This window comes from Osmia bicornis, chromosome 4 (genome assembly GCF_907164935.1).
Source record: "Osmia bicornis bicornis chromosome 4, iOsmBic2.1, whole genome shotgun sequence".
NCBI classification, from domain to species: Eukaryota; Metazoa; Arthropoda; class Insecta; order Hymenoptera; family Megachilidae; genus Osmia; species Osmia bicornis.
In genome coordinates, this window is record NC_060219.1 from 2,212,874 (window position 1) to 2,234,067 (window position 21,194).

The 21,194-nt window shown below is 40.2% G+C and overlaps 1 protein-coding gene across 1 annotated transcript; it reads left to right on the forward strand.

The window, feature by feature from the left end:
- Window positions 1-215: 215 nt before the first annotated feature.
- Window positions 216-3,195, forward strand: LOC114878893 (N-acetylglucosamine-6-sulfatase-like). The gene is made up of 9 exons (XM_029193210.2): window positions 216-1,061; window positions 1,135-1,194; window positions 1,280-1,486; window positions 1,574-1,735; window positions 1,805-1,978; window positions 2,047-2,248; window positions 2,327-2,616; window positions 2,703-2,819; window positions 2,901-3,195. The coding sequence occupies exons 1-9, from the start codon at window positions 906-908 to the stop codon at window positions 3,066-3,068; spliced, it is 1,536 nt and encodes a 511-aa protein (XP_029049043.2). The 5' UTR covers window positions 216-905; the 3' UTR covers window positions 3,069-3,195.
- Window positions 3,196-21,194: the final 17,999 nt, after the last annotated feature.

Below are 21,194 nucleotides of genomic sequence, written 5' to 3' on the forward strand. Positions count from 1 at the left end.
GTAAAGGATGTAGGGGTATTAAGGATGCAAGGATGTAAAGGATGCAGGGATGTAAAGGAAGCAGGGGTGTAAAGGATGCAGGGATGTAAAGGATGCAGGGATGTAGAGGATGCAGGGATGTAGAGGATGCTGAGTTGTAAGGGATGTAAAGGATGCAGGGATGTAGAGGATGCAGGGATGTAGAGGATGCTGAGTTGTAAGGGATGTAAAGGATACTGGGTTGTAAGGGATGTAAAGGATGCAGGGATGTAAGGGATGTAAAGGATGCAGGGATGTAAGGGATTTACCTTTAATCGAGTCAGTAGCTGTAAACATTTTTTTTTTTTAACGTGGGGAAATCCTGCATAAGACCCCCCACCGGCCTCTGTGGGCAGGCGGCGGGGGAGTGTCAGATTCCTACTGACTAAAACCCCACGGCGACTGACACTGGCGTTAAAGGAGGACTCCGGGACCTTATGTATGTTACTCCGGAGCCTTCCACGCCTGGCACTCTAGTGCCTAACATATGGCCGACACCGCGGGTCGCACCCGGTGCCGGCTTTTACTTGTAAATTGCTCGTAGTATCATACTTAGTGGCGGGACGCCTTCCCTTCCTCTGGCTTAGATCGCCATTTTCCCTAAAGGGATGTTGAGTATGCTCGAGGGTGTACAGAAAACAGCCTCCCATCTCTTTGACATCCGAACACAGACCAAGACAGACTGACGTGTTTCTGCGCAAAGCTACTAATTTATAAATGCCGCCGCCAGATGATACTAGTGGTGCTATTTTCGAAGCGCGCAATGAAAATAAAATAACAAAAGGATACGACGAACCTTAATTAACCGAAGCTTTGTTCACAAACATTAGACAATACCACGATTTAGTTTTTAAGTATCAAACAGTACATATTATAAACGCATCTGAATGAATTTTATGAAACTTTTACAAATATATATAAAATTTCCTAAAATGATTGTTTTATTGTTTTATATATACATAAGTTGTATATCATTATCACAGACTGCTGAAAATATAGTATTAGTTGTTACTGATGATTTGGATATATTTCTTGATGGAATGGTAAATATGAAAACATAAATGAATAGCCTGTAAAATGGTTGATACACAAAATTTAAAAATTATTTATTTTCAGACACCAATGACAAATACATTGAATTTAATTGGAAAACAAGGAGCAACATTTACAAATTGTGTAGGTTTTTAAAAATTGTATCTTAATTAAGTTTATTATGTATAATTGAATTTAATTGAAGATATTTCCTTCAACAATTATATAGTTTGTTGCTACACCTGTTTGCTGCCCAAATAGAGCTTCTATTTTAACTGGCAAATATCAACATAATCATTTGGTACTAAACAATTCTATTTCTGGCGGTTGCAATAGCATTCAATGGCAAAAACTGCAAGAACCAAATACCTTTGGAGCACACTTAAAAAGGGAGATGTTGTACACAACTTTTTATGCAGGGAAATATTTAAATCAAGTGAATATACACAAAATATTAATTTAGAAAATATAATTAATATTACCTAATATGAAGGAATAAAATGGTGTTGGAATATGTATATAGTATGGGCACCATGCAGTGGGTGGAACTGCTCACGTGCCAGAAGGATGGGACTGGTGGGCTGGTCTTGTTGGTAATTCAAGATATTATAATTATTCTTTATCCATAAATGGAACTGAGAAGAAGTTTGGCGATAAACCAAATGAATATCTGACAGATGTAATTGTAAGTGTAAAATTCTACTAATTGTTTATGTTGTTCTTGTTATTATATATGCACAACATTTTTTTGCAGAATGATTTGGCAATGGAATTTCTTAAAACTCGTAATGTAGATAATCAACCATTTCTAATGGTTCTAACACCACCTGCACCTCATGCACCTTTTACCCCAGCAGTGAGACATATTGATAAATATAAGGATGTAAAAGCCAAAAGAACACCTAATTTTAATACACTAACACAAACAGTAAGCTAAATCTTGTTCATAAAATTTAATGCAATTATATTTTATTCTAACACTTTAGTGTAAAATAGGAGAAACACTGGTTAGTACAACAAGGACCGTCTCCACTTCCTGATAAATTACTGCCCAAGTTGGATGACATATACAGAAGAAGATGGGAAACATTATTAGCTGTAGATGAGCTTATAACAAATATATATCAAACTCTAAAATCACAAAATCTTTTAAATAACACTTACATGATATTTACATCTGACAATGGATACCATATTGGTAACACATTTTATGCCTAAACAACATAAGCTAGATAATTGTAAATGATGTGTAGACATTACTTATTGTACTCCATAGGTCAGTTCAGTATGCCTATAGATAAACGTCAACCGTATGAAACTGATATTAGGGTTCCATTGTTAATTCAAGGCCCTGGAATTACACCATCAAAAATTTCTGCACCTGTTAGTACCGTTGATTTGTTTGCTACAATTCTAGAAATAGCTGGTATTCAACTACCATCCGATGGAGCCTCTTTGTTAAAAAAAACATTGCCAGAAGACAGAACACTTCTAGTAGAATACAGGGGAGAAAGATCTGACGACCCTCCCTCAGGTTGTCCAAGTGATAGTGATCCAAATGTTGCAGTAAGTTTTATATGTATAGATGGGAACAAATGTAACCGAGATATAAATCAATGCTACTATTTCTATAAAATATGTACTATTTATAGTTATGCAACAAGGACCTGGCATGTAAATGCCAAGATACTGTAAATAATACTTTCACTTGTATACGACGTATGTCTCCGCAGTACAATAACATTTTCTGCGTCTTCGATGACGATAAGGTAGTAGTGACGATAAACCAAGTATGTTATGTATTATAAAAATGATTTATTGTATACTCATATCTATCATTATTGAAATAGCATTTTATCGAAGCATATAACATAACAACGGATAATTTTCAAATGAAAAACATTGGATACAGCATGAAACGTCATCATAGATATAAATTCAGAAAGTGCCTGAAAAAAATGAGCACTTGCAAAGGGGAAGAATGTGTTCTTACAAATATGGAAGACATGTATATGTGATACCCATTTTTCGAAGAAAGAACAATATCCTCGGCACTATATACGCTGTATCCTTTTATAATACTGAACTAAATACTCTTTTTAAAGCATGTATCGTAAAATAAAAATATACATTTATTACTTGAAACGTTGCTTTCATTAACTTATTACACACTTATTGTATTTACGAAGGTATAAATAGAGAAGCCATTAAAAGTTTGAAACGCTCAGCGGCCGTCTTATTTCGAATTACTGCATTTATGGAAATCGTGGGCAAAGAATACGCCGCGAATCTGGATATAAGAATAACTCGTCTTGCTTCCCAACTACCTCAGGCGAACTGTTTTCTTAGCAAATATTTTTATTAAAGCCCCGCTGTTCGAATATCTGAATATCAATCGTGCCATTCTGGGGTAGAGAAAAAGTAAAATTGAAGATAGAAGGCGAATATATGCTTTCGTCGTGTCCATAAATTTAATCTATTAAAACGTTTTGAATCGTTCAAGAATTTATAAACCAAAAAAGTATCAAAATCATTAACCGGTAAATTGCAGCCGAGAAAAAATATAAATTATTCTCATCAGTTTTGGAAAAAGAAATAATATAAAATAAGTGGACGTTCAAAACTATTTGCGCGTATATGTATACACATTGAATTCTCTTGAAGTAAAACGATGAAACGATGAGGGCAACTACAAAGTGCCCCGATTCGTTCCTTTCAGTGGCAAGCACCGTAAGAAACATCCTTTCATGTTGCATAAAAGAACGTCGAAATGTTTGTACACTCCACGTTAACTGCTCTATAGGCTGTTTAATCGTTTGCACAGATGGTATTTGGGCCGGGCAGATCTCGATGTTATACAAAAATATATGCAAATTAAAAAATGCCTGCATAAGATGTGATAATCATCGCCAGTGAATAACACAAATTTCAAATATCATAGCTTTTGCTTTGTGGAGGATTAAATTTGACAAATAAAGATATTGTACATCAGAGGGTGTAGTAGTAAAAGTTGAGGATTTATGAGCAGAAAAATTCATAAGCCCAGTTATGGTGCGGTGCATTTCTCTCGAAAAGAAGCACAGCTGAAAACGCAGTATTCAAAGGAAGTTTGCGGGTGTTTCGGTGTTTCGGTAAACAGCATGAATCCCGGCCCGATCGATCGGTTGGAGAATTAACAGACCTCAGCCCGAATTGTGAAGTCGTTACATCGTCACTGAGACGTGTAAGTCGGCTTGCGAAAAGTCCTCTCTTTTTTCTCTCTCTTCATTGATCGGCGGAGCGAGTGATCGCTTCCTTGTGCATTAGGATCAATGGCTTTCGTTGGCTTCCGAGTTTTGGATTCTAGCTTTCCTGCCCCCTGGGGATCAACGGTTCTCCTCGATTTTTGCCGTGAAACGAATCGCAAACGTTCGATCGGTTGGTAAATATTTCTGCAAAATTCTGTTATACCCTTGCTAAGATTAAAATTCTAAATATATTTTCCTTCTCGTAAAAATTTTGAAAGATTATTCTTTGCTTAACCATTTTACTTCTTACAGCGAGCCTTAATGTGAAAAGGCGGAAAGCATCGGATACTTTACTGAATCGGAAAATGAGTTAGAAACTTCCTCCGCTCAACTTCCTCGCAACTCCTCCCGGAATCCTCATTAAGATTCGAGAGTTAAATTCTGCAAGTTTCAAAGAATATTGTATCAGTTAACTGTAAGCAGGACTTCTTCGTATCAAATAAAACTTACGTATTATTTGAAAAATTTGTGACGTTCATTTTTTTTTTTTAACCCTGATTAACCGTATTTAATCCTTTGACTTATATGGACGCACATATGCGTCCGATGAAAGTTATCAGTGCAGATTGCAGACACATATTTGCGCGCATCAATTATTTCCTGTATATCCTAATCATAATTAAATAAAAATTATGAACGCATATTACTAATTACACACCATATGTTATCAGATTATAATGATACGACAAAAACTGAAAAAGAAGAAAGAAATGAAATGGAATAAAAAGAAAAGTGATAAGTGTTATTGACTTGATTATTATTTCGTACACTCAGAATGTTCAAGCCTAGAGTAATCAGGAGTGAAAGGGTTAAAAATGTTTTCGATTTGAAAATAGGAATCCATTTTTAAGAACGGATGAATCGGCAGCTGCGTGTTTCACAGGACGTCTATACGTTTCGTAGTTGGATAGAGGAAGAAAAGTGCGGAGACAGAGATGTATCTCGAGAACTTAAGTACTCGACTAGATCTTCCGACACCTATTGGTATCTTGTCAGTTGCGGACACGAGTGGAGCTCGTTTCTCGAGTTACAAAACTTCGCTAGCCAACGGCCGTGCCTAAAACAATATTAGCGGGGGCAATAGGGGTCCGCGCGACCCCTACACATTAGATATTTATTTAAGACCGTCCGACACGGTTGCTTTGCTCTTGTTCACCGTCGAATTCCTGCTTCGTGTACGTGGAAATACATACGCGTTGCGTGGCACACCGACGTACGTACCAACTAGACGGGGCTAAGTACCCCCAAAACCCGAAATGTTGACCTAGTTAATAGCCTCGTGTTTGATTTGACTACTGTTGTCCGGATAAGCGGCCCCGTAATGCAACCCACCCTCATCCCCCTCCTCCTTTTATTATTATCGCTACTGAAACTCAATACTTTGGAAATTATCTTCAATTAGGGATACTGACACTCCTCGTTTCCTGCATCCCTCATCATTTTCATGTTTCAATCTTACCCTTCGCGAGGTGGATTTATAATTAACGTACGAACGATCTGCGCGCGACGACAAAGAAATTCTTAAACAAAGAGATACGAAAATTCTTGAAGATGGTGTTATAAGAGCTTCTTCTCAAATGAGTTAATAAATGTATCGTATGTACCTCCTATTCCCCGTGTCTTCTTACGTTTCTCATTCCGTTTCGACGTAAGCTTTGCTTCCGCCGGTATTTGTCACAGAAATAATTAATTAACAGCAGAAAGTTTCTCTTACTCTTTCACCGTTTTCTTTGCTTTTTTCGAACCTTTTTCCCCGCTATGACCCGACCGGCTCATAACTGTTCTCGGCCGGTTGCTGAACCCCTTTCGCTCGTGCAACCCTTATTATCGTGTCGCAGCTCGGTTAGCGCGAGCGGGTTAATGAAAAGCTCGAGCAAATATAGAATTTCTCGTAAAAACTACAAATTACTGCTGTGTCGGGTGCATAGCCGCGCGCAACACATCTCCATTTTTCTTTTTTTCTTTGTTTCACTCTCTTTTTAACCCTCCCCGTGAAATTATATAACTGTATAATACGCGAGAAGCAGGGAATAATAAAAACCGTTTCTAGGCGCGTTTCGAAGATCATGCATGGATTTCATGACGGAGAATTCGCGGAATCGCGCTCCAGATGAAAAACGCATTCGAACGTGTCTGGACGCTTTTCAGCGGCCGCTTAAAAAGTCCAAAACAATAGGGTCGTAAAGTTTTTAATTTCGCAAGAATCGTGCTACCTCTACCGTGAATGTTTCCCCGGAAAAAAAAGAAGTTTTCCCCGTCGAGCACCCCGGGACGTGCAGAGTACAGGTACGTCTTTCTCGATTTTCCTTTTCTTTTAAACTAACGCAGCCAATTTATGAGCAGATTTATATTAATCTTTAACGTGTTAATAATTTTCTGTTTACGAAAAAATAAAACTGAATGCAACTGGTTGTAAGTAGGGGTGAATTTAGAAGCCTCGCATGGAAGGGGTGAAATATTTATAATTACGCGCTGAATCTTTTCCTAATGACTCGACGACGTTTCCTTATTAATTCTCCACTGATCGTCAAAGAGAACATCGCGCACGAATTTACCCGGAACCGTTGACACGGGGACAAAAGCAAATGTACCATTATCCGGAATTATATCATTACACTCGTGGCGGTGTTTGTCAGTTTAAAACCGGGAGCCATTAGCAGGTATTATTTTAGCGGTGATCCAACGTTAGCGAGAACAATGGCGTTGTTGGCGCGGGCTGCGTCCCACGATATTAAATGAGCCGAAGTGATACATTTCGAGGGGATAGACGCGCAAATAGGGATGATGCGCTGATGGCACCGAGAAACAGACTATATACGGGACGAAGAGATGAGAGGATGGGTGACAGAGGAGGAGGAAGGGAGAAGGAGGACAGAGAAAACCTGGTCAAAAGCACAAGGGTTGAGAAGAGGAAGGGGAGACCGGCACGTATTACGTTACGCCCCTGGGCTGTGTAAATACCACAGCGCTGTAATCTAGAGTTAATGGTGCTCTCATGATACGAATGTCTATTAAAGCCCTCGAAACTTATCGACAAGGACCACGAGGATGCACTTTGTCGAATGAACTTGATCACGCTTACCTGGCCAGCGTCGAGGCGTATTCTACCCTTCTATAAAGGGGTGGATCATTCGTGTATCTATTTCTACATTTCCTTCCAATAGTTTTGGTGTTTCTGTAAGAATATCGTGAAACGTCTAAACGTTTTTGAAGATGTTCTTTTGACCCTCTGAAGTAAGCACACCCCCTCGATATAAAATTGAAAATCTAAAATTGAAAATCTTGATAAGGAGGCTATAGCATTTAGACATTCTGTTATCGAAAAAATTCTTGCGTCATTGTGTTTAGTGGATGAAAATCTCAACGAATGGCCAAGAAAAATTTTTCTTTTCTTTTTTCCGGTCTGACTGGAAATGACCGAGAAAGGGTTAGCTCTAGAGCGAATCTCGCTCTAGTTCACTTTAGCTTGTTCTGATCGTGAGTCTGACAATTGGCGAACGAATCGAGCATCGCATCGCGTCAGGAACGATCGAAATTGAAGGTGATTTATCGGGACGGTAACGCGACAGGTCGCATAATATATTAGCCGAGGCAACAGGCGAAAATAATAGTTTGGATAATTGTAGGTGATATCAATGCGAAACGGGCTAGCAGTGTCTCTGACAGCGCAATTATCTGCTCTCGCTTGCGGTTGCACGCCAACCCCTTTTATTATCGCCATCCCCAGAATCAATGCTCCTATCGTGCGCGCCCTACGCTAATGCCTATTGCCGGGGATTGTCCGATGATATCTATCCGGCCTCTTTATAAATCGCTGCCATATTTTTGCATACACATTACTTCTCCCGCTGTTTTCTTGCCTTCGCATCCGAACACGATTTGATCGTTCAGAAATTTTACAGATGTATAAATTCAACGATTGTTAATGATCGAGATGGTTAATGACGATGATATAGAATATTAGTGTCTAGTTTCATTCGTGTGCGAACATTTCATGGTTTCGGGGCTTCTATATTACTCGTTGCGGTTATGGACATTGAGTTATAATCAAAATTCATAGTAATCGAAACTATAGTGAACGGAAGTGGACGAACAAATTAGATTAGAGTTGCAAATATTCTGATCGTTAGAGAATAGGAAATTGGATCGAATTAAAAGAGGAGCATAGAAGATCAATCGATTTGAATTAATTAGAATCTTGGATTCCTTATGTTCCAACGATTATCACTAAAGGAAAGTAAGAGGCTCTTCTTTCAACGATATACAAACGAATCGATATTGGAAATAAAGCCTGAGGGCGCAATCGTCTAATAAAATAGAAACGGATGAAAGGACGAATGGCAATGTAACGTACAGATTTACGCGTAAATTCGTGTACACGTGTCGTGACCGGCTAGAACACCTGTCAACTGAGAATGTAATCGTGAAAATCAAAGAGACCGTGCTCAACGATCCGAACAATTCTGCATTGATAGAGCCGCATTTGCAAAGTGACAGCGAAAAGAGAGGATCCGAGGGTGTTACTAGGCAGGAAGCCATTTTGGGTTACTGACTTGATTAACGAACAGTCGGGCGAAGAGGAGAGCAACCGTGCATCTGTGCGTTTGCCAGCAGCAACATCGGGAATCCTTGCTCGAACCGTCGAATGGGAATCCTTATCCGTCTGATAATCGAATAACAATGATTTCGACATGATTACTCAGCTGACTATCTTCGATTGCAAGAAATGCATTCGATTCTTCGATTTCTTGTACGTTCCCTAACTTGCCCAAAATTAATAACTCAACATTAACCGGAATGCAACTAGAAAAACTTGTCATTAGAATTTTCACTCGATCAGCATTCAAGTTAAATTAATTAACAATAAGATTGATTTAGCGTTAAATTAATTTTAAGGTAAGGTTTAGTTAATTTAACGTAGCGTTCAATAGTCGGAATAGTGAAGTATTTAGGAACAATACTTACGTATGTATAGAATGATAGCGAAGCATTCCTAAGCGATCGATGCGAGTAGCACATTCCCGACATTATTTTCTTCGTCGAAGTAAAAGGAGACGCGGTCCTGGGATTCCTTGAAAATCACGAGGAAATACGTGGGTAACGAGGAGACAAAGGAGTCGTCCAGATGCGGAGTTCTATTCGTTCGATCTTTTTCGCGGAATGCTCGATGCGAAACCGGAAGGGTCGTTTGAACGTCGAAAAGGTGGAGTGGCGTTGGAGGGAACAGCAACGGGAAACAGCAACGTTTTAAGACCTTAAATTCTAGATTTATATGGTGCGATGCTGGCAAAGCCAAAGCTGGCACGGTGACAGCTTTCGGATCGCTGGCAACCCTTCGTCCCGTCCATGCGATTGGCTGTCTCTAGGGGTGGTGGGTGTGGCCCCCGTGGAAACCATCATCCCCGTCGGATGTCGAGACTTCACCGGATCCCCTCTACTTTTCCATCCCTCTGGAATGTGCAGCTTACCTAAGCGAGTCCTCTCGACTCTCCCTCCCTCCAGGTTTTCGCGGAGGGGTGGGATCGTTGCATGGTACCTCGACGGGGAATATAGTAAAGGAAGAGGAGTGACGAAAGAAGAGGGAGGTATCTGTGTCTAGGGATGGATAATCGGTCCGCATTACTGCCTCTATCTCTTTCTCTCATCCCTCTCTCTCTCTCTTTTCCTCTTTCCGACCATAGAATGTTTAGTAAAGTCTGCAATAACGCGTAGCGCGCTTTGAACGATGTCTGTCTTTTTGACCGAGAAAAATATCATGGAAAAATCGCGCTTTAAATGAATCTTTCGTTCATGGCCGGTGATTTTATTTCCTCGTTATCTCGCTACTCACGTTATACACGCTTTAGGGTAGTCATAAAAAGGCGGCAGATTATAGAAGGGTTTTTAAAATCATTTTTATTTCCTCCCTGCGCCTTTTTCTTTTAAACAGCATTGTTTGACGTTAACCTGTTTTTGATAAGAACGGTACTGTTTGCTCTTACGTTCGACGATTTAACAAGGGTTTAATTGTCGGTGTCGTGGTATTCTACCGAGGTGTTTGCTAAAATATCATTTACACGTTACATTTTTTCTTCACCTGCATATTATACTATTTTAACCCTGAGAAACTATCAATTGATATTGGTAAAATCTTCAATAGGAAAATTTAGAATCGCTCAAGGTAAAGAAAGGATGCAGATTTTTCGACCTTCCCAGTAGTGCGACCGTATTCAAGACTGAATTCTCATCACGAGAAAACCCGTCGGGATTTCACGCGTCGGCTCGCATTACTAAATCCCACATCGAGTTAGAGGGATTATAACGAGCCTCTATGTTCTTTTCACAATAAAACATTCGTACACTCTTTATAACTCTGCTTACTTTTCATCCTTTGCGTACAATACTCGTAACACCGTAATCTCGCCGTTTTAAATCTCTTTTATTTTTGGGATCACCTATTAACATCTGTAAAAATAGAGTTTTTTTATAAAGCATGCCAGGGAATTAAAGGGATCTAATTTTTTAATTAAAAATTAAGTCGTTCCTTTCATCTGGAAAATTTCCAAAAAGTTGCGATTTTGGTTTACTTATCCAAGTATTAGAAATTGTAAGGGGGTGTTTCTCGGGTTAAATTATTCTAACGAGGCGACAGCGAGCGTATGTCTCGGTGAAGCATCGGTTAAGGGATGGTTTTTCGGGGTAATTCGAACCGGGGACTCGTCGCGTGCTCCTCAGCTAAGTGTTCCTCCGCAGCTCGGAACAGAAAACACATTGTCGAGGGTGGCGGTGGCTGGCGCTATCATGGCGCTCGAGGCTCATGCAGCTGACGGCTCAATTATCTCAGCGAGGGTCTCACACAGTCACGCCTGCGACCAAACCTATCCCCCGGTACTTACTCCCAGGATCCTTGAAACAGCCAACCCCAACCTCTATTGTCCTCCAGCTATTAACTGCCTCTTCTCGTCCCGAATGAAGGACTCATTGCTTTCGAATGCTTTGACTCCTGTCACGCAATCGGGTGCCGTTGACTGCTCCGATACCGTCTCCTCATTCGCCGGTTAATCCTTTTTTTTCAGGATCTGTTCAATGATGACACTGACTCTCGATGCTGATGCATAGACAATTTTCAGTCTGTTCGGTCACCCCACGGGGACGTTCAAACGAATTTGATCAAATAATTCAATAAAGAAGAACAAATGGAAATTCAGAATATAATTGGTATTACATCGTTAATATAAACTAGTAATTTTGAAAATTGAATTGCATGTACAGCTGTTATCCCCTCGATGCCGTAGGCAAGACATTTAAAAATTCATCCATTTAACACGTTAAAAAATATTCATTTTAAATATGACGCAAATGGACGATGTAAATTGTTCATGATCGATTTTATCACGGTATATAGGATACATACGTGGCAGTATTGTAAATTAATATTTTTAACAATTTCTCTTTTTATATTCTGTTTCAAATTTTTTAGTTAGTTTATATTAGATTTGTTACAGGGTGCTAATGAGAATAATGGAGGTCAACATCTTGGACGATACTTTTTCTTGATAGGAAACCGGTAATGTGCCCATTAGTAGGCACTCCTTATCCTGCTTTGACATAAATATATTCTAAGGTGGTTCTTTATATCTATGTATTCCATTTTTCTATAGGGGTTTCAAATGTCCTCCGACAGCGATGCTAATGACGTTATGTAAAAAGGAGGAGAAAGCAACAAGACCTCGATTTATTTTTTAAGGAAGCAGGTGAAAATTGAGAGACACACGTTTATCAAATATATCACAGTTAGTTTGATACGATAAGACGAAAATTTCTCGTCCACGTTTCGTTCGTTTGAACCACTTCGGCTTGCTAATGGAAATGAAATCCCTTAGGATAATGACACAGACAACAGCACCGACAAAGGTGAGTTCAGTTCACCCTAAAACTGAATCTCACCCCCGGCGTTACCTGTTCCATCTCTCGCTCATCGTTTCATTTGATTACACGAAAACTTTGAAAACGACAAACCGCGTTGGTCCCTCGTTACGACCAGTTAATCAACCTATTAATTAATATCATCCGGTTCGTCTGCTATAACAGGGGCAGATCAACGTCGAAGTAGCGAGGAACGATCGGAACGGAGAAAAAATTCAGTTCAAAGAAAAGAGTTTAATTGAACTCTATCGTTGATTCAGATTAGATTAGATTCTTCGATAAAAGGTAAGAATTTCATTTGAAGATCAAGGTGGTTACCGACGCACTAAGGCTCAATTGAAAATTCGTCCATCATAAATCTTTTTAGCCAATCCTTGAAAATCTTGATAAGGGGGCTATAGCATTTAGACTTTCTGTCACTTTTGTACAGGCCAAACGGTAAGAGTTATCGAAAAAATTATATTGCCATTGTGTTTAGTGGGTCAAAATCTCAACGAATGGCCGAAAAGAAATTTTTGTTTCTCAGTTTGACCGGAAATGGCTGAAAAAGGTTTAGTTTGTTTTTTTAACCAGTGTACTGTTACAGGTATCAATTGGTATACGAGTTGAAAATGCGTATATTCCCTGAACGCACCACTACATTTCTGACCTCGCAATATCGAAACGATTGAAACGCGACATTCCAGCGAACGAGTATTTTATTGCCATCGACAGACTCGATATAAGCAGAGCGCGACTGTCGAACAACCCCCTAGGCACCTTCGTTCGTCGTTTTACAAAATGTGGGAGGGTGGTGGAGAAAGATTGATTTCGTTTCTCGCATTATTTTCGTCGCGTATCTTCTGTTTTCACGTGGAAACGTTCACGCGAACGTTTGTCCTTACAAGGTCCCGACGTTTTTTGATAATAACGAGATACTTCAAAGATCAGATGTGTCTCCTTTTTTAGTCGCGCCTTTCTTTTTCGGTCCTTTGTCTGGTGCCGACGAATCAGATAGAAAAGAACGTCTCGTCGCAAAGGGACGGCGTTCTGGGCGAGATCCGTATTTGCAGAAAGGGTGTCTTTTTCTTCAACGTTCACTTTGCGGAAGCGTTACCTGCTTCCTCATACGTAACGAGATGACGTTGAAGTAAGTGGCGCGTGAAGAAGAGCGATGAACGTTGTTTCCTATTTCTGTCGCCACGGTTCTCCTTATTTTATTTGCTTGTTACTCGCCACCTTAACGAGCAGTCTTCCTTTCTTCTTTGTCGGGATCCTTTTCACTTTTTATTCGTCCTTTTCTTCTTTTTTTTTTTCCTTCCTTTTTTCACCGGTGGCAACCGAGGATAGAAGAGCGTGAAAACGGGCAAACAACCGGCTTCGTATTGAGAGTCATAAACTCTCGTCGCGCAGCTTTATGTAAACCATCGTTATCCTGATCGTCGTCCCTCGAGCATTTTCTTCTTCGCTCTTTAAATTATCTCGGCGATCGTCGTTTCATTTATCACCGTGCTCGTTGCAATGCTACAAAACATTCTCTAAAAAAAGAACATAATAATTGTGTTTTCTTCGCTGAGAGAAATCTTGCTAATTTAGGAAAATGAAATATCGTAATATTGCCGTTTACGATTTTCGTTTCTAAATTCAAGCATTCAATTTTCTGTAATAATAACACTCGTTCAAATTTTCTTAATTGTTCCATTGAATTCGAAGCATGGTTCACGGATGACCTGGTACGCGTTGGAAGAAGGACGACGGAAGGCTGGTGGTTTCGTAATGCAGATATGATTTATTGTCACGCGAAACATGGTAACGTACCCCCGTGGTCCGTATCCCCGTCACACCGGAAACCATTTGTCCAGGGCATAGCCAGAGAGTGTGTAAACACGGGGAGAAGGGGGTCTGGCCTCTCGTACGAGGTTACGAGGGTGCACGATGGTTAGGCGAAGGGAGGCACGGGGATGGGGTGGTTGATATTCGTTCTGGGATGTAGTCGGAGAGACCGGGTGCAGAAATCGTGTGGGTTTCTATCCCCGCGGGCTATATCCCCGGAATCAGCTGCCAGATTATTCTATTACCGCGTATCAACATGGGGTTTGTTTGGTCTGAAAACACGAGCCCGCCACATTGTTTCAACCAGATAAAGAATTTAACGTCGGGTAATTAAAAGGACCGGCCTCGGGGACAGGTCCGTCAAGGGTTCGCGGACCAAGGACAATCTCTTACTTTTAAAGACTACTGCTACGTCTCGGACAGCTCCTCGCGCCTCTGAATCCCTCCTGGGGACATTTTCAGCCTCCGTTTAGTTTCGCGATTCTTCAGGAACGAAAGGTTGACAGTGAAATGGAAAGAAAACTCGAAATCGGTGAATGCTTGCTGACCAGTTTAACGCAATTCATCTCCACAGTAGAAATATACAGATATAGTCAGACGTATCGAAACTCTGATTATGAAGGAAGTTGTGTCATTGTTCTAGGATTAATATTGGTAAAAAACAAATGTAAAATGGAAAATTTTGCTAGTTGAAAATTACATTAGAAGAGGATCATATCGATGTATATAATTATATGATTGGCTTAATTATTGAGGATTGAAATTCTATGAATGTTTGCTACCAGTATTTTATGCTTGTCTCGTTTATTATTCTTAACACGGTATAACGTGTGTTACTACTGTGTCAATTTAATAAAATAATAATAGCGTAATAGCGACACATAGCTAGTACAATGATTGTATCGAACATTGAACCCCTTCGATTCACGATTTTTCCACACATTCTGTTTCAAAATCACCTTAATTATATAACAAAAGGTACAGGATAATTACCATAAGAATGAGAAAAAATTATTGACTCGAATTGTTGCTGCTTACTTTGATTGTCAACTTGTTGAATTTAAATAAATAATTCTTTAGAATCATACCAAATGATTACAATGCTTCATTGTAACGTTACGGAATCATACGTAATTACCCACTAATAATTACCTGCCAATATTTGCATCACCAACACATGCATAAATCAAGTGAAGTGATTAAAAATCGTTACCTCGTTAATGATGCAAAAAGTTTCATTATCGTAACACAGATTTCCCGTTAACCATTTAAGAATCAACCCTAGGATTTACTCCCTGGAGGGTGGAAGTGTTCGTCAAACCCACTAATTTGAAAATAGTTAAAGTCATCGAGGGTCAACTTTGAACGATTACGAAGAATCGAAAAGTATGACGATCTCGTTAATAAATCAAACAACCTGGTACTTTGAAAAAGAATTCGCTTCCCGTCCGAATGGTTCTCGCGGCGATGCGAACAGACGGAAATTGTCATCGGGAAATAACGAAGCGAGGCGTCGCGACGCGACGGTCGATTCGTCGCCGCCGAAACAATAACAATCGACGCGTGTTCGACGATGCGGTAATTAAAATAAAATTAATTGGATTGGTCGTGTGCGCGTTCCCGTACGGGAACTTTCGAAGAAGATGGCTGTACAGCCGTAGGGGCGTTTTGTGCGTTATTGCATATAATGCACTGTTTATTCTGCATTCTCCCTCCACGACCCCTTTCGTATACACGTACCTATATACGCGGCAATCCGCTTCTTCTCTCTTCTTTACTCTTCATGAATGTTTCCGAGCCGGATGCACGTGGATTGTCCGTTCAATTCTATGGATACCTACTTAAAACTACGCCCACACTGTGCAATAAATTTTTTTATAAATAATATTTTCATTATAAAAGAATGACCCGGAAATGAATTTAATATATTTCATTTTAATATTCTGATAAACATTGTTAAATTTAATTTTCATTCACAATTCTAATTTATTTTATAGAGGGAACAGAGAATCAAACGTGTTTGAGAAATAATATTACCTGCTCGTTAATATCAAATTTCTAAAGTAATTTAAACAACGAAATTATTGAAATTTTCCCTGATATTCGATGTCTTCCTTTTTATCTTACCGGTTATCTCGTTGGTAATTCATACTAGCCGACCACCTCTCGCGTAATAATTCATTTCAACGAGCTTTCGAGATTTAGCCGTTCGGTGCGACCAATCGATCCGTCTTTTCTTGATGGTACTACGCTAACAGTTCATTAAAATTTTACCCGACAGAGTTGCGTCTTGATCTTTGATTTGCCCGAGAAACTTTGCTCCACAGCGAAACCTTGCGGGGATCAGGCCGATTTCAGCTTCAAATTCACTTTGACTTCGACTGCTGTTCAGATTCCCACGAGATACATTGACAGACCTTAGGAAGCTTCTTCTCTTCTCGTTTTACTAGAAAAAAAAAAAAAAAAAGAAAAACGAGCAAAAACGCTCGCTCCATTTTCGTTATCTCAATGGATACCCGTTAAAGAATAGCTGCACTCAAACTTAAAAAAAAATGGAAAAGTATCTTCGTTTCCGCTAGTTTTATCTCTGCGGTATTATCAAGATAAAAATTTTTTGATTTATAATTTTGCATATTTTTTAAGAAAATAAATTTGACCAAAATTCGTAACAAAAATTATTTATTGTAAACGCACCACTGGGGCTCCTAAATCCAATAATGATCAGAATATTACTCGAAAAGGTAAGGTTTCACGTTATTTCCATCGTGTATCGGCGTAATTTTATAAACACTTTGAAAATTTTGTGTCGCAGTGTGGCTTCGCGCGCTGAGATTGCTTGCCGTTTTATGGTTTCGTCTACTTCGGAGGAAAATAATTACAAAATCACAGAACAGAACGCTTTAAATCTTTCGTCAGCCCTTTTGAGAAGTTGCATTTGTCCAGCTTCCCGACTCGCCCGCCGAAAATACCTATTCATATTCCACCGGATATATATTTAAACGTGAAAAACGTGAAAGGGGAGGGATGCAAAAGAGTCAGCCATAAGAGAAAAGAAAAATAAATTGTTAATTACAACCCCTTTTTTCATGGGCCATTCAATGATCGATTCATCGAGCAAAATTATTTTTCAATTTTTCATCACAAAAATATCTTTCGGCGACAAATTCAAATTCCACCCGAAGATCAAATGTCAGCTAATTACTTGTTTGGTTATATTGCAACGGAAAATTGAAAATTGTGTATTAAATCGACTTTAACGAAACATTTATTATACGACGAAAAATGATCGAATAATTATTTGTTTTATCAAGAAAATTATTATAATACACTGGCTACCGTTATCAATCAAAGATGAGCTGATTCCGTTGCATTTTCAAATGAAACATTTACAGTCCTGATAAAATTACGTTACATTAAATGAAAGTGTGATTGAATAATAAATGCTGGAATAAATAAAATATCAATCAAGATGAGTAAATCATCGATGTCGCTGAGTAAAATATCGACGAAACTGAGTAAAATATCGTTCAAGGGAACCGATGATGAGGCTACGACCGATTATACCACGACAGGGGGTGAGAGCGAAGCAACCGCGGATGAAGGCGGAAATGAAGGCGAAAAGGAAGTGACGGAGGAACCGGGTGAAAAGAGGAAGAAATCTTGGATCGAGAGATGCGTGATGCGGGAAAAATGGAAATGCGACGATAAGGATCTCTGGCGTCTTTACATGAACACGTAAGAAATATGCGGAAACGAGTCGACGCCGGCGTCTGTTTCATAAGACGCGTTTCACGATTTCCTCAGATACATGGAGGATCGCGAGAAACTGGAAAAGGATGACATTTTCAAGCGTAGAAAGCCAGCGCCTTATCGAAAATTCCCCCGCGTCCAATCGGAAGAGGATTTAAACGCGCATCATAAATGCTTGCCGCTGAACGCGTTTCAGCTTCGAGATCAGCTGGCGTTACCTAATAAATTGGATCGCAAGAAGATGATTCGAATTTGGCGAAACATGCGGGCCAACCTACCGGTTAGCGATCCATCATCCACTTGTGATACGCGTTAAAAATATATATCTGAAAAATTGTTAATTAAACACAGGTACACGAATCAAAGTCCGATACCCAGATAGATACCCAACGAGACGGAGTGTCGAAAACAACGAGCGACAAATGGCCAGGCGTGTGGCCGTGTACGACCCGCGACCTGGCGAACGAGATATTAGAACGACGAAGACAAAAGAGAAGAACCAGGACAGACTTGTTTCCGTGTGATACAGATCAGATAGAGGACGAGTTCGAAGACCCTGCGAAGGATTTCTCCGATCGCAAGGAATTAGGTCACGCCAGGATCCCGCAACCTTGTCCCTTGCCTGGCAAGGAATTGTTGGTGGATCGAGCTGCCGGTGAACAGCCCGGTTTAGTCGACGGTGATTACATCATTTTCGAGTTACCGTCGAAAGCAAAGGGCGCAAGGATCTATGCCGATGTATGTCTTCACGGTCTGAAAGGAATGCATTTGCCGGAACTCGGTGTGTTAAGGTCGCGTCAAAAGACTTGGAAATTCTGCTTCTATCAGGCAATCGTTGCTCTTCTGGCCAAGACACAAATCAGGTACTTTGGATTCTTCTAAGTTTAATAAGATTTCGGATGTAACTTAAAAATCGCTTCCCGTTGACTTATCGCAAGGTACAAGTACGCTTGGAGCGTGAACATCGATTACATCTACGACCACGCGTGGATGTTGTACACCCACATTGGCATGATCAATATAAAGGAGAAGCAAAGATTAGACGACATCGTGGTGTATAATTACAAATACAGTATCGAAGTGGAGCTGATCCAAGAAATAAACGACGTGCCTATAGTGACGGACATCCCGTGGGATTACGAAGAGAGGAACATGAAGCGGAAGATGTTATTGGAACGAAAAGAATTGATGAACGTTCAGTTAGAAATCGGTTCCGAGAAGATCACCGATGAACAAAAGGCAGCTGTTCATAAAGGGATCAAAAAGATAGAAGACTGGTTCGATAAACTTAAGATACGTTTTCGTAATTGCATATTTCGTACCACACGATTCTCTTTAGCATTTTGGAACGATAATCTCTTCTGGTACTTGTACAATCCGTACCGATGCGACAAGTTTGGGTACTGGGACGACGATGGATACGCGTGTATAATGAAATTTTGTAGTCGACAATCTCTTCGAAGACATCTGATGATTCTGTTATTAAGAGCTTACGTTTATTCCGTTCCAAAGCCTGAGAAACAGGCTCCAGAGTCTGAGACGATGGAAACGGAAGAGGCAGGGACGGCAGAGGAACAGCCGGAAGCAACCACGGAAAGTGCTTCGCAAGGAGACGCGCAATCCCGAACGACTGGAGATAAACAATCCCGCACGGCTGGAGATGAACAATCCCGAATGACTGGAGATAATCAATCCCGAATAACTGGAAAAGAGCAATCCCGAACGACTACAGAAGAGCAACCTCAAACGACTACAGAAGAGGCTGGTTCCGAGAAGGAAGAAGCAGCCGAAGAAGAATCGACGGAAGAGAAATTCTTCACTGTTCAAATTTACCACGTGGTCCATCGCTGTTGTCAAATCCACAATTTGAAATTACTGCAACGGGGTGCACCGAAGCCACCGAAGCATCTGGTGAAGAAGAAGACGATCGACGACTGTCCGTTTGATCCTTTCGACATGAGAGATCCGTGCACTATAGAACAGGAAGAGGGTGATCTTAAAGAGGCGATCGAGAAACCGACATGGTTGAAACTCTATAAGATCAGCTGGGCCAAGTGCTTGGCTGTTCCCAAGAAGAAAGGTAACAAAGATTTCGTGGTGAAGATGCGCTGGCATCAGTACGTTGTCGAAGAATCCAACAAGTTGTTCTCTCTTTGGGGCGAGATTCACATAACGGACAGTATGTTTGAGAAAGAAAATCGTGGGATGCAGACGTATGCCTGTTACGTGGTTTCCGCCGGTATGACCAGGATCATGGCGCCTGAGTATTGGACCGCGAAGACCCTCGACGTAATCGTGATGTGCGGCGACAGATATTATACCCACAGCAAGCTCGAGGCAGAGTTCAAATCGACCAAGTACGAGTACAGTCACGTGAATTGTTGGAACAGGTACCTGATGAGCCACTTCAAGGTAGGGGAGACCATGTTTGAGGCGAAAGTTCTACCCGCGATATGCGGTAGATTGTATGCCAAATCGTGCAAGTATCTTTGGCACTCGTTGGAACAAATGTTCCTCAAGTACCACTTCGGTATTCTCACCTGCGAAAGTTCCTGTCTCGGTGTCTTCAAGTTCTGTGGTGCTTATTACATGTACGATGTGAATTCCTTTGGGCCACCGTTGTATCAGTACGGCGAAGGTGCTTCATATTTGCTAAGAAGCACTTATTTTTATAAATTTATAACCGTATTGGTGCTCACCATTGGTTCACCCGAATGCAGTCAGTTCGCTTTGAATCCTATTGAAATATTGAAGGTCGTCGATGTGGGCCCGAATACTCTTCCTGTCGGAAGAGCGGAGAAGGACAGAGGTAGGAGAGTTACCAAAGTGGAGTGTCCGTATGACGAAGAGAAGAAGAGGCAGATGAAGAAGTGGAGACATAAGACAGCGGAAACCGTACGGACGATTGATAGGTTGTGTTGTAAAAGCACCCAATGATCTTCAATTTTGTATTTTTAAATGTCAGTGTATTATAATAAAAAACTCATGATTAAGTTTTTTGGTTTCGTGGACATGATTCCGATCCTTCCCCGTAGGCATCTCAGGGGATAATGCCAGCGCAGTGAAGCGGGCCTCATATATGTAGGTCTCTGGCCTCCCACTCCTCGCGTATAAACGTTGGCGCGCGAAAATTTCAATTCATATTCGCTTAGTTATTCGTACTTTTCAGTTATGTATTCAATTTTATAATATTTAATAATTCGAAATGATATTATTTTGTTTCTAAATCACTTTAATATTAATATCATCAAAATTAACATTTTGAGAATTCTTGCTTCTCCCATATCACCGTTTTCCCTAGGGAAGCCTAAGGAAATTTCTGAATAAATCAACGTAATAATTGTTAATTTTTGAAACAATATCAGAATTCGAAGAAAAAGCTTACCAGTA